The 17,984-nt window shown below is 40.4% G+C and overlaps 1 protein-coding gene across 1 annotated transcript; it reads left to right on the top strand.

Moving 5' to 3' along the window:
* Positions 1–2,273: 2,273 nt before the first annotated feature.
* Positions 2,274–7,186, top strand: znf16l (zinc finger protein 16 like). Its single transcript, XM_054601341.1, has 3 exons — positions 2,274–3,555; positions 4,448–4,669; positions 5,903–7,186. The coding sequence occupies exons 1-3, from the start codon at positions 2,805–2,807 to the stop codon at positions 6,604–6,606; spliced, it is 1,677 nt and encodes a 558-aa protein (XP_054457316.1). The 5' UTR covers positions 2,274–2,804; the 3' UTR covers positions 6,607–7,186.
* The last annotated feature ends 10,798 nt before the right edge of the window (positions 7,187–17,984 follow it).

Below are 17,984 nucleotides of genomic sequence, written 5' to 3'. Positions count from 1 at the left end.
GGAGAGTGATTCAATTTATTAAAATGTGACCAATTATAATTATTTTGAATCAACTTTTATTTAGAATTCATTTTCTGTGAATACAACTTTAACACAATATCAATGAATAGTAGTTAAAAACACAAATATATAATATAATCTTTATTTTCATTTTATAATTATATATTTTACTATTCATTTAGTCTAATAATGTTCTTGTATCTGTAATTATAAAATTGTTATATTTTATTAATTCACACTCGGGTTTGCATTGGTGGAAGTAGATATTTTGGAGTTTTTTACTCAGTATTCAGTATGTGAATCTGGCTGTGAACATGTTGCACACAGATTTTTGGCAACAGAAGTTTGGTTTGTGCCACAGTGGGGAGTTGTATTCACTGAGTTTCCTGTATTACTCCAGTTAACTTGACTTAAAGTATTTTCTGTCATGTCAAACACACTACAGGCCTTAACACTTGTCAAAATTTTGTGTTTGTGGTATTTCTTGTTTGTTTTTAATTTATATTGATGATACAGGTTGTATATCTGCGTATACATTCAAATAACAAGATCCATTCTTTACTTTTAGTGAAATTTAGTATGAAAAAAGTTCCTTCAACCCTCTCCCAAATCCAAGTGTGCCGCTTTCAAGTTAATAATCACTCACTGAACAAATAAAGCTCAATCCCTAAATGGGACAGAGGGGGACACAGGGAATTTCCTAAATATAACCTTGTATTTTTTTAATCTTTCTATCCTAAAAGTTTAGCCCAAAGTTTGCCTCTCTGTTTGGGATTTTGTGTGTGGGTCTGGGTGAGTGTGTGTGTTTTCCCCTCAAACATCCCAGGAACAGACTCAGCATTTCCTTTCCTCTGGTCAGTTCCTCTGTCAGCTCAGCATTGCAGCAGCAGCAGCGACGTTGCTCCAAAAGTGGTGCGTTTATAAACGGAGGCTAACAGACAATCACAGGGACGGAGTCACAAGACACAAGATGGCTCAGCAATTAAGTGATACACATTCTGTAAGGCGTCATATAATACTTACTTATTTCATTACACTTTTACTACACACACAGTAGTGGTCAGGTGACTAAGTGGGGTAAAGTACAGGAGCCTGAATCCACTAAAGTATGATCCCTTAGAAAGTAGGATTCTGCTTAATGTTTATGACACCAAGCAATAAGGTGAACTTTCACTGACTTTAGAAATTTATAATTTACTTAAAGCTGCATCATCATATTTTCCAGCCGTGGAGAAAATGTTGGCAAATGGCTACCAACAGACACAGAGCAACATTAGCCTTCATTTGGAGTCATGTTTGTGTCCACCTGATGACATTAAGTGAAATATTCTCCCCCATTCTAGCTCTGTTTTTGGTCTCCACCACTTCCTGAGAAATATATCCGTCTTTTTAGCTGCTAAATGCTCCACTATGTTCCCCATCTGTCCTCCATAGCCTAACCCTAACCCTTTCCACTGAAAACCGCTGCCTGCTAATAAGGCTAATGTGATGTTAAACAGGCTAAACGCTCCGTAAAGGGGAAGAAATGTCAAGAGTTGGTGATAATTCTGTGTGGCTTGATCGCTATGAAGGAAACTTTTTCACAAAAGAAATATTGATAGGGTACCTTTAAAAAGGCTCCAACAAATCACTGAATTCCCTCTGCTGTTAATGTAGGTCACATGTGTTTTCTGATGTATTAGTTATACGCCATAACATACACAAACATTTGAGTTTCCATGTTGCTAAGAATTGACTGGTTATACGGTGATGCGTGCACCTGCAGCCACTCTGCTGAGCTATCAGCTTCCGTTTAATTCTTTTGAATTAATTTACTTTTGTTTTGGTTAATCATTGCTTTTAAACAATGAATTATGCCTTGTTTTCTTGATTGTTGTTTAGTTGTCTGTGTATATCTTTGTGTTACTTTGAGTCTACAATGTTTTGATCAGCCATTTATATATATATAGATACATATATATATGTTTCTACACGAATGGTGTAGAATGGTGTTCCATTCGTGTTCAGTTCATAAGACTTGATCTGTTCCTTTTCACTTATCATCAGCTGTCATGACCTGAGTTTTGTTCTGTTTAGTTTGACATCTGTTATGGGCCCCATGCTTTTGTTGCTAATTATATAACTATATAACATTTACAACTGCAAAGTTGATGGTTATAACCCTTAATTACTGATTTTATTTCAAAATTGATAACTGCAAATTTAGAAACACATTAGTATTAATAGATCTCTAACTTATTTTAAACAAACAAAGAGGATTGTTTAAACACGTGCAAACAGGAATTTCCACAACGCTACAACCCAGAAGTTATATTTTAAATGTGTCATATTTGAGCTTTAAAACACGAGTAAATACTGTATTGACTATTAATTAATCCATTTAGGTACAACGTATGAGTCCTTTATAAACGGTGCCGTATAAGAAAGTAGTTCCATTATATTGCTCTTGCTATCACAGTTTACTTTCTACTGTATACTTTAGAGGGCGCTACCTATGAGACCCGAGCTTACTCTTCCGAATCCAGCCATTACTGCAACTCTTTTATGTATATGTCAAGTAAGCTGGTATCAGAAACGCTACTTCCATTTATTGCTTTCAAAATAAAAGTCTATCTGGTCAAGCTTCGTCCAGTCAGTTGTTTGACATAATAATGCTTTTGTTTTGAAGCCAGGTTCCTCCTACATCTGGTGTTAATCTGACAAACCTAACTACTGTCTTTCAGCATCACCCAAACATTAGCCTGTAGAGTAGCTTTTAGCTAGCCGAACTCCTCCGAAAATAGAGCTCCTTGCCAAGCTGATCTATGAGTCGCAAAAGAAACCACAGTTTCGTCGAAACCGGCCTGTCCCCTGAGCTCCACGGCACCTTCATGGAGCCCCCCGGGTCGGCGAGTCGAGCCGACGGCGATTTCCTAGAGCTGGAGCACGACGAGGAGCTGCTCTGCTCGGTCAGCGACATCACGGAGCACCTCGGCAGAAACATCGCCGCGGTGCTGGAGACAGCGCTGTCGGAGATCCGCAAAATGGTCAGCATCAGGATACGAGTGCTGAAGATGGAGCTGCGCGAGAAAAGCGAAGAAATCGAGGTGTTGAAGGCGAGACTGGATCCAGTTCAGAGGGACGGCAGGGAGCCTTTCCCCGGCGTTGCGGCCATGGAGCCGTCTGCAGATGTTGGCTTCAGAAAACACGACTTCGGATCCGGCAGCAAACACAACAGTGTGGACCCGAGGAGAGCCAAGGCTGTCATGCCCGGTGTAAAGAAGGAGAATATAGATGCTATCTGCGACTATCTGATGAAAGACAAGAACTCGAGGGGGTGCGCGGACATGGACGGAGACCAGAGCAGCCAAGCCAGCGGCGACAGGGAGGCTCGCCCAGATCCTGACCCGCACTCCCTCAACCTGTGGCCGGACGGCGGCATGGCCGGCTCCGGGCCTGGGCACGGAGACTCCGAGTCCGCCACGGATGACCTCTTCGGTATGCTCCCCTCCGGCAGCAAGCGGATGTACGACTACGAGTGGATAGCACCGATGGAGTATTCTTCCGACCTGAAAGGTAAACACACAGTTGTTACTACACAACACTCTCTAGAAAAACACTCTTCTGTCTCTACCTATGGAAGACCATTGCTGCCAGCAAAACGGATGGAAAGTTGTGAATGATTAAAAAAAAAAAAAAAAAAAAAAAAAAAAGAATATAAATAGGGTGATATGGTGATAAATACTTTTAGTTTTATGCAAAATTAAAATGTTCAAAATGTATTTAAAATGATCTCTTCATTGAGGATGACAGCTTAATATATAATTGTTCCATGCCTCAATGGTACAAATTGGCCACATTGCTGCCCTCATGACAAACAAAAAGAATAGCGTGTTGTTATAGAAACAAGCCGGTTTTGTTTAGCAAGATAATTCTCATGTTAATACAAGATATTTTTCATGCTACCATTATTTTTGCTGCAACAGAGTATCACTTTGGCATGTTGTATCATGGAACGTTCTGCTTATTAGACACAATACCAAACACTAAGTTTTTGTCATACTGGCAGCAATATGGCGCTGTGGTTTTACCCATTAACACTTCCTTAATTGACGCAAAATATTTCACTCAGGTTATTGATATTGCGGTATTAACTTACATTTACCAAGTGAAAGTACTCTTTTTTTTTTTTTACCGCGCTGACTACCAGAACCTTTTAGGTCAAATAATCATGAGATACTTTTTTACTTTTGACAAACATATTTTTTTCGTGCTCATTACATCATAAATTGGACGTCTCTAGTTATGATTGAGTATCTCATAATTTTTGTTAAATATATATAGGTTGTTTTGATAGTGTAAGTGGCCTCCACGATATGCCAATACATAAGAGTATCTGATAGAATTGGACGAACACAAAGAGTAAATTCTTGCAGTACAATTTCGATGTGATCATATTTTCCCCCAGTCATGAAAGAGCCAGAGTGTGAGGACACCCCGACCGGCGAGACGGAGGACGATGAGGATGACGATGAGGGAGATGTGTCGCCGAGGAGGGAGGGGGGGGGACTGGAGCAGGACCAGGTCCCCATGTCAAACGTCCAGCCCTCTGAGTTCAGCATCGAGACCCAGAGCTCTCCGGGAGAGGGAGGGAGTCCGCTGGACGGGAACACCGACCGGCCTGTGGCAGGTTGGTAAGAACGGGGGGGGAATTAAAAAAACAAGACCTTATGAATGTGTTATAAACTCAGTGCCGGAAATGAACTTTTTTGTCCATCTGCCACTGGATTCCATAGACTACCAGCCACTCAATGGGTAAACATTAGTTTTTTGGGGGGCTGGTGAGTGAAGAAAATCTTTGAGCGGTCGTGGCGACTAAAAAAGCTTTTTATAAACGCAAGCCCATTTACACTTTTAGCTGAACTCAAAAAGAAGTCTTTGTAAGAGTTAATATGTTCTTGATTTGAGGGAGGCATTTGTACTAAACTCCAGCTAAAAATGAAGACATTTTATCCTCTGAACCCAGGGGATTGAAGGTCAAGGAGACATTAAGTGGAGATGCTGAATACTGTAACTATGGAAACCAACTATACAAAGCCACTAGGCATTAATGGAAATTGAATGTTTTCAAACCCTTTTGTTGAACTAAAGTCATTCTTAATAAAATTTCTCTGAACACAAGCTGCTATAATTAATTACTTAAATATAATCAAATCTAATTGTAATATCAGGAACTATTTGATGAAAGGAGAGGTAGATAAGATTGCCAACTTTAGGAACTTGATGTTATGGACAAATTTCTATTGATGTATTGGAATAATAATCACGTGAGCATTCTAAAGGTGGCCAGATGCTGGCACTGTTCATCTCAGACAAAACCTTCTTTTATTGTTAATAATCTGTGATACAGTAAGTGCTACCCTGCTCATTAATGTATGGGCTGCACCAACTTGCACCTTCCTTTCTTCGACATTTATATTTTTTCCTTTTTTTATTTTAAGAAAAATCAACTTCCTTGTAGTTCCTTGTAGTAATTTAAACAAATGTGAAAGAATAACATCATAAATTAGAATAACAATAAAACAAAGTGTCTGCCGTTTTAAAATCAATCTTTATCTTTTCAGTTCTGAAGACAAATATCTCTATATAACTCTAATTAAATACACCATGCTTTATTTAGAGCTGTAATCACTTAGAGTTCCTGTTATATGTTGTTTGAATTGATTGAATTTTGTGTAATTTCAATCTATGATAATCTATAAATCATGTGATTGATTGATTGACTGTATATAAGAAATCAGAATCAACCTCAGACACCATTCTGATGAACACCAGAATAAAGCATGGTGGATTGGAGTAGAGTTGTGTGAGTTGTAGTTTTGATTTTATAAGCTGATGAAATAATGTTTGTTTGTGGTTTCAGGCCAGCAGTTCCCCGGCCTCACGTATATCTGCTCTCTGTGCGGAACCTTCTGCCCCGACTCCCTGTTCCTAGAGGAACATGTCAAACTGATACACTCCGACTCCGCCGGCGCCCAGGCCCTCCAGGCCCTGCAGTCCACCTGCTCAGCCCAACCCGCCATGGAAGACGGTGTCAGTGACTCCAGGAGGGGCGGAGGGGAACAGGACGATGACGCGGGAGTCGAGGTTGGCGTGGGCCTCGGGCGGGGAGGGGCCGCTGTGAAGAAGGAGATCAAAATCGAGGGCGGGTACGAGTGTGGAGACTGCGGTCGCCACTTCAACTACCTTGGCAACCTGCGGCAGCACCAGCGTATCCACACCGGGGAGAAGCCCTTCATGTGTCCGGAGTGCGGGGAGAGGTTCCGCCACGCAGCCCGCTTAAAAAGCCACAGGCTGGTGCACAGCGGGGCCCAGAGCCCCTTCCCCTGCCCCCAGTGCGGGAAAGGCTTCTCGGTGCTATCGGGACTCAAGAGACACCAGCGGGTGCACACCGGTGAAAGCCCGTACGCCTGCCCACAGTGTGGCAGACGCTTCAAAGAGCTGGGGAACCTGTACACCCACCAGAGGATCCACAGCGGGGCCACGCCCTACTGCTGCCAGCAGTGTGGACGCAGCTTCCGCCACCTGGGAACGTACAAAAGCCACCGCTGCACACCGCCGCAGTAAACAGCCCGGCTACTTAGCTTCTTATGCTGTCTGATACCAAGAGATGTATGTCAAAGACAGGACACGGCGGACACGAGGACTACAAAGGCGTGTGTCTGGGGGGAGGTGCTGGTCATGTGGAGAACAGGGCCGGTATCCTGAGATGCTTTCGTGTTATCTCACATTCATGGCTTTTCACACCTGCATCAACAAAATCTGCTTCATCGAGCTCGAGTTCATTCTTGACCTCGGGGTTTGACAAAACAACGTCAACTCCAGGTCTATGCCACATTGGCTCCTCATCAGAGTTGTTCCGATACCAGTATCAGAAATGCCTCGGATTGGTGCATGTACTTGCCGATACCCGATCCAGCGTTTCAGGCTTTATCGGGTATCGGCGAGTATATGCAACAATCCAATATTAACGCTACACAGGAACAACAACACGTGTCGCTCACTATCGATCTGTACATCCTGCCCAATCGGTTCTGTGCAAGTGCAACTCTCAACAGTGATGAAGAATTAGCGACATGGCTCATTCGGTAGCTACTTCCATCATCAGCTCCAGGAAAAAAAGTAGCTGCACCGAAAATAGAAGATTGTAAGTCTTCTTTCTCATCTCTGTTGAGAGTTGCACATGCTCAGTACGGATCGGCAGGCACCAGCAGAGAGACGTTAGCCAGGGCAAGGAAAATAACAGAGAATGGGCAATACATTAGGTATTTAAAAAAAAAGTTTTTGTTTTTAAACACACTGGTGTTCGCACTGGTCCTCAATACGCAAGTTCAAGTATTGGTATCGTAAAAGAAAAAATGGTATTAGGGCATCTTTACTGCTCATCGGCAGATGGCGTTTGTTCAGTCGCCATGGCTGTTGACGTCAAATTTTAAATTTTACCAGAGGACTTCTTGTCCATGTTAGTAGAAAGAAACTTGTTTTCTTGACCTAGGAAACTTTGGAAAGAACAGACCCACCTACAGATTCATGACAACAGAACAATATCCATCCACTGGTGGAGCCTTGAGGGTTTGTTAAAAAGTTTAATCAGAGGCCATCAGGCACCACACAGAGTACGTAAGAGGTGACATTTGACGGGATGGCATCAGTGTTCAGAGGCTCGTGAAAGGGCCTTACCATTGGTCCAAAGGATCATTCATGTTTATTACAACTTGGGGTTGTAGTTTACAGACACATGCTGACCTGCTGCTCCTACTGTTGTTGTCTACACAGTTGTTCTTTGCAGTGAGGGATTATTAGTGCCATTTCCTTTTAGCTATTTTCTGATGCAGCTTATTTCAGTATGAAAATCAGAATAGACTTGAAGCTGGCTTTAGAAGATATGTAATCAGTCAAAGCAAACATCACTGGATTAAATTACTGCATCATTGTAGACATGAAGCTGAGACCAGCTCACTCTGAGAATCTAATTTAGGTTTGACTAGCAGCTGTAAAGATTTAGTAGTCCTCTTTAACGAAGACCTGCAGTTCAGCCAACCAGCACATTGTTTCAACACAGGGCTGATTTTTGGTCTGAACCAGTCACGGATGGGAACCGAGAACCAGTTCCAAATTCTCTGATCCATCAGCATTTCGTGCCTCAAAGGTTTCAATTCCTTTTATCGATGCCGGCATTCAGATCTGACAGTTGTGCATTTCAAAAATTCATGCGTCATGATGTCAATCTCTGCGCTTAGAATGATGGAAACATGCAACCAAAAGATAAAGTGTTTCCCATTCATACATTCATAGGGAAGTATTTTTTTCCAACTATATTTATATATTAGATGATTGTGTCCGCGCAATCTGCCCAGGGGGATCAACTGGGCGACGGCGGACTCTACCTGTGGTGAGGGACAGGGCCCCTCTGCTTCCTTTATTTTAAACATAGAAAAAATGGATCAGGAATTGTTCGAGAATCAGATTGATAATGACCGATAATGACATCAGTGTCAAAAACATGTTATGGATTCCCAGCACTAAACAAATTACATAATTCCCCTCTCCAATGTCTATTTATCTATTGTGTTTCAGACTCATGTTTACTCCAAAATATGGGTAAATGCTAATCACGTTAGCCGTTAGTACGTACTGTAACTGACATGAAACAAGCCGACCAGACCTGCAGCTCTCTGTGAAAGAACAAAAGCCATATTATAGCAGCCATCAAAGGGGTGTGGATGTTTGATGCTACACCCACATCAAATCTGTCACTTCTTATCACTGTGTTAGGGGGTCACTTGGTCGCTTAAAACAACCTTTCATACAGGTTTATTTATGAATTCATGAGGGTTTAGTCACTTAACTCAAAGTAACACTGAACTCAAAGCTGACAGAACTCCTTTATTATCTCAAATAAAAGTTAGAAATGGACTGTACTCTGGAACGAATGGAAGATGGGTATACTTTGATATTTTAAAAGACATTTCACATTGATGCACATGGTTCAAGCACAACAGGGTCTCCCATACGGAAGTAGGAGTGACATTAATCTTAGTGGGAGACTGGAATTGTGAACCAATGAAAGTGTTGAACATGGGTTTTAAATCCATCCATTCATCCATTTGCGCCTTAACCCGCCGAGCCTCCATGACACGCTGCCGTCACCACCGCCCCCATGAGGACTGACTGTGTTACTACGACAAAGTAGATCCTCTTGGTCACACTGTCTTTTATCATGGCACTGCTTGGTGCTATGTGTAGAGCAGGCACATTCATCATGTCATTTTTAAGAAGTGTAATGTACGTTACAGACTATATATTGGTTGTTTTATACATTTGCCTGTATGACAATTAAGAATTGTGTGATTACGGAAGAAAACAACCTTGAAGGAAAATCACATATCAAGCGTCAGGTGTGTTAACTCAATTAATCTGATTCAGTGGAAGCCCATATCAGCAAAAAGGAAGAAGACAACTAATCCAAACCTGTGAAACTGAAACGCTAACCATTGATAATCTGCTCTCTAATAAACAGTTGTCTTAATGTCATGAATGAGTGTGTGTTATTCTTTTTCACAAATAACAATGGTGGAATTTAACCAAGAACATATACTTAAGTACTGCACTTATAGGAAGTACAATATTTAAAGCACAAAACGTTTTGTGAGAATTCCCATTTATGCCATTTTCAATTCTTAATGTTTACTTCACTAAGTGTCACAGAGAAATGTTGTACTAGTGAACCCAACAGTATATAAAGACGTTTAAATGATCTTCCACCTGACTAGCTACAACATTAAATGCTAATGCATCAGAAATAATAATCATATTTTATTATATACAGTATATATATATATACACACAGCGGGTAAAATAAGTATTGAACACGTCACCATTTTTCTCAGTAAATATATTTCTAAAGGTGCTATTGACATGACATTTTCACCAGATGTCGGTAACAACCCAAGTAATCCATACATACAAAGAAAACCAAACAAATAAGTTCAGAAATTAAGTTATGTGTAATAAAATGGAATGGCACAGGGAAAAAGTATGCCTTGCAGTTTTAGGCATAATCAACAAATGAATACATGATTTAACCCTTTTACTGCAAATCACAGACAGTGTGGAACTCTATCAGCAGACTGTGAGACTTGCTTATGTTGTATGAATCATTAGAGAGAATATCAAGTCCGCATTACTTTTTATTATATAATCAGGTATTACAGTGTAGAATGCATTGTTGCATTAAAGTAATGTTGTTTGGACAAAAAGCAAAATGCAGACTAGATTGCTCCAATGTATCACACAACGTTTGCCAATTGATTTGCAGTTCTTTACAGACATGAATGTGTTTCAGTGTAGACAGTTCACCTATACAGACCAACGGGGCTGGCTAAGGTGGCTGCAAAGTATGGCGATAAATCATATTACAAAGGTTGTGTCAATAAGAAAAAAAGCTTGTGCTTTGCTTTAATTTGAAACTGATATAAGTCAAATTCAAAGTCAGAATATATACATATATATATATGTATTTCCTCATCAAGATATTTTCCCAGGTTTAAGTACAGAATCCTCATACTGTTGTCATACTTCCACATTTACTACAATATAGAGTTTAGGCTCAGTTTGTTAACGATAATAAAAAGATAAAAAGTTTGGTGAACGAACATTGTGTGAAGTGTAAAGTTATACTTAAAACCAATACAATTATTAAACTTCAGTTATCACAAATCAAACAATAAGAGTGTGCAGATTAGAAAAGTCAGTAATGTGGAAAAGTGCATGAATGTGTTGCTTGTGTGCTGTGGATATATGTTTTTTACATTTCACCTCCATATGAACTAATTATCATAATGGAATAGTGTGCTGACTGCACTAAAAAATATTTTTTCAATGCTGTTTTCATTTCAATCTCATTCAGGCAGTAATTAAATGTTAACTTTTTATAGGTTACATTATGTGCACTCACATTAAGTGTTTCGGCAGCCATAGGCGTCTTTGTCTTTGTTTACATTTACATCCTGGTCCTTGAACATCTCCTCTGTCAAACCTGGAGGAACAACCATCAGCTGGATTCCTGAGGCACACTGTGACATTTTCCACGCACACATTTAATTATATGCTTTGAGTCAAGATGGATGGCCAGAGGCCGAGCAGCGTAAATAATTTATTCTCTCCCCAGTTCCTTTTCTGTTTGGATCCAACGCGGTGTGTGGGTGGCAGATAGTGTCTAAGAAAAGGGACTCATAATTCATGTGGTTATCCTTCTGTAGCTGTTCTTTATGATTAATTACTCCTCACACTGCTGGAAGTTTTTTTATTATGTATCTCAAGTTCTTAGAGAAAATGTGTTTATCTGTCTGTCAAGGTTTTTTCACGAGTATAAATGTACACCACAGTTCAGGATACTCGGGTAAAATTTTAGAGTTTCTAGTAATGAAGAATAATTCTTTGTATTAGATTAGGGGTGAGGTTTTGTGAGGAGGGGGACTATTTCCTCAGCAGAAAGTAGTTCTCATGACATTGTTTTGACAGTTTGTTCTGTGGATGTGGATTGTCTGAAAGAACACTGACTATATTTATACGGACATTAATTTTCCACTATTATTCCAAATATGACAATATTTTCCATTTGGATATTCTGATTTTGGCCTTATCTGAATGGAGAATTATCAGATTAAGACACGTGGAACCTGTCGATATTATTCAGGTTTTAGGAGCATTCTTTGGACATATTTACAGCTCATTCAGAATATGCGTCTCAGTAGGGATTTTACAGCACTTTACAACATACGGACTCTTTCCTGTTTACGACAAGCTCTGTGCTCTGAACAAAAAGCAACTAGCCAATAGTTTGCAAAGCTGAATTAGAGATCCATGACCAAAAGAAACACCTTAAGGAGAAACCAACCTACTTCTAAACATTATGAAGGACTTGGATATCAACAGGTTTTTGGATATGAGCAAATATCTCAACACAGACCTTTTCAAAAAATGGTTGAAGGAATGAAAGAGGGATGCTGTGATTAAACAGTCCAACAAATCCGCCTACAGAGGAACACATTTTAAGGAGAAGAAGTTAAATGGCAGAAGGGGCTCCTGCTGTTTCACTTTTCCATATTTTGACAAGATAAAGGACATGTTAGGGCATCGACCCGTTCAGCACAGCCGACGAGGGATTCACAGGCAGATTATTGGCAAGAATGGGAATATTACGTCCATGTTAACGTAGTCAGTGACACCTTTCCTGGAAAGAGAGATCCAACATCAGTTCGCAAAGCTATTGGACTGATGGATGGATTAAATAAGTTCCATGCTTGCAGTAATGTCACCACAGAAACATCACTGAATTTAGAAGGTGCTCACAAGGTGCTCACATGTTCAGCAGTGTAGTTGGGTGCTTGAGTAGAAATGTGTGTATGCAATGTTGTATGGTGCAAACAGAAACCATAATGTCAATCAAAAACCAAATGGTTGTCTCAGGGAGGACAGGGAGCCAGCCACTGAGGGCCAAGAGGGTTTTTAAGAGAGAGCCCTGACACACAGGGCCGAGGTGTTGCCAGAGTTGCTGATGAGCCAACGTGTTGCCACTTTACTGATGAAACCTCAGCCAAGCCCATCTGAAATATCAGGGAAGGAAAACCGCCACACAAGCCAAGTAACAGACCCCATAGGACGGGTTCTACAAGACTTCCGTCTTATGTGGAAAGGTAATTACGGGATAAAAGTAGATACATTTCAAATACTCGACATCCTCTGTCCCAGAAAAAAACAAGACTACTTCTAATAAAAGCAGCAATGACTATAGTAGAATTAAAATAATGGTATAGGGAATAGTAAAAGTAATGTGACTAATAATAATAATAATTGAAGTAGCAGTGGGTGTCAGCCGGGTCACAGCAGGAGGCACGACCACAGTACAGGTACAGCCACAATTTATGGAAACCTGCGAGGCGAGAAAGCACAAAGACAAGAGGCATCTGAAACCACATTGTCAATTAATGTTTCAGTTGTCCAGATCAAGAGATTGCAGTACTAGTGACCAAGTAATCTGCCTCTGGTCAGGGCATTGTAGGGTGTGCAGAAAGGTCAGTGGGTTGTAGTCACTGCAGGGCCAAGATCAAGAGAAGGAGTAATGGCTAGCATTCATTACATTACATTACATTACAGTCATTTAGCAGACGCTTTTATCCAAAGCGACTTACAATCAGTAGTATATTACATATCATTCACCCATTCACACACTGATGACAGGCTACCATGCAAGGTGCCACCATCAGACTCTAACTAACATTCATGCAACATCCAGTCCACACCGATGGCAAGCCTTCGGGAGCAACTTGGGGTTAAGTGAGTAACACTTAAGTCAGTAACACTGCGACAGAAGAACAATTCTTAGAAACAACGGTAATACCCCACCATCCTATCTCATGAGCTCCTCTTTAGTGGCAGGCCGAGGAAACTGCTAAACTTCCAAGACTTTGGCATGCACAGGTAGCATGCACAGGTAGCATGCACAGGTAGTATGTTCAGCTAGCATGCACAGGTAGTAGTGTTGTTATCAGCAAGTGTTTCAAGTAGCATGCAAAAACCCTGCATGCACAAGTAGCATGCACAAGTAGCATGCAGTTCCCTGTAGTATTCTACAATACGCCAGAAGGCATACAAACAAAATTCAATGTGAAGGAGTGTTTGTCAAAACACCATAAACCTACTAAACAGTAATTGCAATACTACTTACTTACTATTACTATTCTTTATCGCCTTTATAGAATCACTGTGAATTAAAAAGTAAAGTTTTAAACGTATAATGACGATACAATTGAAAAGTTGAATTTCCTGTAAACCATTTGACTGGCAAAGTAGATTATCAGGACTTCCTGTCTCTACAGCATTTAGAAACGAATCGGCCGTCTTAGTTAAATCCTCAGACTTGTTTGTAGTGTTGTTATCAGTGAAGTGTTTCTGACAGTCATGTCTGAAAAACCCTGAGCCTGCGAACAGCGGGTGCATGGTTACAAAAATTCAGAGGTGCGCACCCCTCCGCTAGGCTTCACTTCGACTAGCATAAATCAAACATAACAATGTAACTTCTATCTGCATTGTTGCTGTTGCTAGCTGCTGGCTAATTCCTCTCCATGTTGAGAACTGGGTAGAGGAAATAGATATGCTCTGAATTCCATATAGAAAACCCTTAAGCAACAAAACTCCATGTGGCTCTCCTTGAATTTTGACTTTTGCTGAAAATTTAAAAGTATAGAGAGCTTGGATGGTGTTAAACCCATCTGGAGCCCGGCCGCTTTGTCATTTCACTGTTTAAACTTCTGTGTGTAACATCTTGATTAATGAAGTTACACTAGCTGTGCCACATGCATTAATTGTACACAGCCACTATCTCAATTTAGAGAAATGCATTTCTATCCCGCTGCTGCACGATGGCCACAGCTATTTATTAAAGTCAAAGATAAAGAACACACATTCTACATTTGTTTGGTCCACATGAGAGAGTGTCGGCGAGCGAATGTTTTAAGCCTAATGTGTGAGAGTTAGCAACACTGTGATACTGAAGAAAACTTAACTTAACCCCTGGTCCACTGAACTTCATTAGGGGTCAGCAGGTGATTTTTCCTCCTGCAGGGTTAATCCAGCCCTGATGTTGATGCTTTAATTAATGGGTCCATGATTTCACGTTCCTTCATCCAACATTTGTAACAAAGCAACACAGATGCATCTGTTCTGTACAATTCTTACACAATTCAGTTTTCTTTTTCATGCATTTCTTTTTTATATTGTATGTTTCTATGTTTGTAATCTCTAACATTTATAGCAAAGATGCACCTTTTTTGTACACTTGATTTATTGCTTGTAATTTGGAAATACCTTGCACTACTCAGAGGCTGAGGGGGATAGTAGGAAAAGTCCTGATTCCTGTCTGAATGATGGAAAAACAAGTTAATTGGATATTAACTGGTTTTATAGTTTTATTTTGTATGGTGTGGACATCCTGCAGAGACACATTCAGCCTGTAGGAGGCGCCGGTCCTCTGTGCACCAGTCTGAGATCAGTTCTATGTATGGATATGACTACATTAGATACAGTCCATCACTGTGGTGTAGAGATTTAAAGAGACTCTATTGGTGGCCAGGATATGAAAAACGTACCTTGATTCTTAAAGGCTTCACGTGAAAACAGCTTAACAAGCCACAGAAAAAAAGGCCCACGTGAAAGGAACTATGAGATTTCACAAGGACCAAAAGGAAACCGAATTAGACATTTAGATTTATTTTTTCTGTGACGAGATAAGGGGAATGTAAAGTAGATGATGATGATGATGATGGGTGCCAGTAATCTTGATTGAACATCTAATTAAAGCGTAGCTGAATGGCTAAAATTAAATGATTAAATGTTTTATTCAGAGAGCAGGCGTATGATGGAAAGATCACATGAACATCATTTTGAATCATAAAGAAAATAAATCCTGATGGAACTGAACAGGAGCAAATTAGCTTATTGAGACTTCATGGGGCTTAATGAACTAAAACAAAGCCGGAAACTGAGTCACGGTGCTCCATCATGGTGACTTGCTACAGTATCATGAGATCAGTAAGTTAAAAAACTGTCTGAAATGAATGTAACATAAAAAGTAACTGCTCTCCAGACAGAAATAAAGCTTTACAGCAGGTATCAGTGGATATAAACGTATGTACAAATAAAGTTTCCAGATATTCCTGAGCACAGTAAAAAACAATATACGTGAAATATATAAGACAAATATAATCAATATATCTGGAATAATAAAACAATATAAAAAAAAGATACAGAAGCTGTATCGAAGCCACAGGAGGATCCGGAGGAAGTACGGTGACTCATGAGAGCTTCTAATTGAAAACCACCTCGAACAGAATACTAATCAGGTTTCCTGCTGATGCCTGCATGTATGGGCTAATATGAGTCATGCATGTATATGAACGTCTCTTGCGGGTGAAAATTTAAATTAGTCAACATTAACTTTTGGTTTCAAACAGGACAAGAACAGCAGTCTCATGGGTGAAAGTCTTGTTTTTCCAGCCCATCCTTTTCAAACAAACTCTGCACTTTTGTTAAAAAAAGGAACGTCATTTTTAGGAAACCATGCTGCAAATACAAACTTCAAAAATTCTAAACTTGCCATACTTTTTTTTGCCTGAAATTGCATCATAATCATCACGCCATCTCGTGGCAAAACAACCATGGATGACAACTGGAACCTTTACTGTTTACATGCAGTGACATTTGTCTTAAAAAGGCCAAAGAAAAGCAGTCGGGTAGCTCGGTGTTTGGGTGAGATCCTGGATGGAAAGGCATGTGGGACTGTGGAGTTTAAAGAGGGAACTGGAGGTGAGGGAACTAACTGCTGGTGAAGCTGTTTATCTACCACTATGTCTCCCATGGCGAAAGTGACGCAGATATCTTTATAAGAACAAGTGGCAGCAACTGGATAAGAAAACTTCGGATGAAAAGACACTGGAGGGATATTTTCCCAGATTACAAATGTAATTGAGAATGCAGATTAGTTGTCTGAGTAGGTCATTTTGTAGGAGGGTTGGTCTGGGTGAGCCAACGTTTAGGGAAGTGGCAAGTGGTAACAACGTTGCACCATGCGTCATCTAATGTTTTAATTTCTGTTTACTTTATCAACCATGAATGAGTGAGAAAATTGCTTTAACTAACGTTACAGACTGTTATTGTCTGTATATTATTTTTGTTAGTCCTGCTGCCACAAACTGACGCAATAATACATTTTACATATTCCAAACCTATTTTCCATATGCTTACTTTTGATTTCCTACCTCCAGATTACAAAACCACGGTCTGGGCAGTAGAGTCTGATTGCAGCCACGACGCCCACTGCTTTGCTTGGTTCGTGGAGCACAAGAACCCACACTTCAGATTTCATTAATATGTTAAGACCAGGCGGCAACCTCCAGTTCTGCCGACTGAAGCTGATGCAGAAGCGTCTCAAAAATTGCATTCTCTCTACTGACCAGCAGTGGGCGACTCCTCTGGTTGTATAGAAGTCTATGAGAAAATTCTTTTTGATTTATTCCCTCAGTAAACATTGTAAACATGAGTTTATGGTCTCAATCTCTAGTTTCAAGTCATGATGTTCATTTAGTAAATGATGGTCCATTTAGAGTCAAATAGACCATAAAGCAGGGTATGCTTTAGGGCGGGCTTACTGTGATTGACAGGCTGAAGCTGCTACCACTTCTTATATATAATCTATAGTTCAGACGCTGGTCAATAGGTTGGTTATCTTGCGCATGCTATGTGTGGGCATTATTTAATTATTAGCATAATGCATGTTGAATTACTTGGTAGGCGCTAGCTAGCTTTGTTAAGCTTTCAAGCTAGCTAGCTTCGGTAAGATTGAGTTGGCACATATTGCTTATGTTAATGTAGCACTAAGCAATTAGCTGGCTCAGTTTCCCCCATGCACATGTCTCATCAAAGTCACAAATAATGTAGGGCCGGGCGTGACTGGGCGTTCCTGTTCTACTTGAAACTACTGATCTACTGATCTACGTTGCTGTCCCGTGCAACAGGAACCCGAGGCTTCAAAACTGTAGTTTTACATAAAGAATTGATCTCGTCACTGACAATGAACATCAATCAACCACTTCTGTCGGTCCACCTCAATGGATCCAACTCTTCTTTTTGCTGCAAACTTCATCATTGTGACATCATCATCAAGCGCTGCAGCTCTTCATAGATTTTGGGTGGAGACTTAATTGAGCACGAAGCCCAGATGCAGGTATTAAGCCAAGGTCAAAAAATACAAGTGAGGTCTGAGGGCTGAGCTGAACAGACACCTGTACAGATGTGCCATTAACTCAAAAGTGCTAGGTACGTCCCTCTCCTGTTGGCAATGATTGCCATGGTTACAATTAAGGGCCATTGAAATCCGTGACATCTTT

This window comes from Anoplopoma fimbria, chromosome 7 (assembly GCF_027596085.1).
Source record: "Anoplopoma fimbria isolate UVic2021 breed Golden Eagle Sablefish chromosome 7, Afim_UVic_2022, whole genome shotgun sequence".
NCBI lineage: Eukaryota > Metazoa > Chordata > Actinopteri > Perciformes > Anoplopomatidae > Anoplopoma > Anoplopoma fimbria.
The sequence above is the reverse complement of the archived record's forward strand: the minus strand, read 5'-3'. Positions and strand labels throughout refer to the sequence as shown.

What these genes read in the sequence shown, in the direction of transcription:
- znf16l (XM_054601341.1), top strand. Translation starts at nt 2,805, where the DNA reads ATGAGTCGCAAAAGAAACCACAGTTTCGTCGAAACCGGCCTGTCCCCT. An exon ending in GTATTCTTCCGACCTGAAAG is followed by an intron (nt 3,556 to 4,447) that starts GTAAACACACAG and finishes ATTTTCCCCCAG; the next exon opens with TCATGAAAGAGCCAGAGTGT. An exon ending in CACCGACCGGCCTGTGGCAG is followed by an intron (nt 4,670 to 5,902) that starts GTTGGTAAGAAC and finishes TTGTGGTTTCAG; the next exon opens with GCCAGCAGTTCCCCGGCCTC.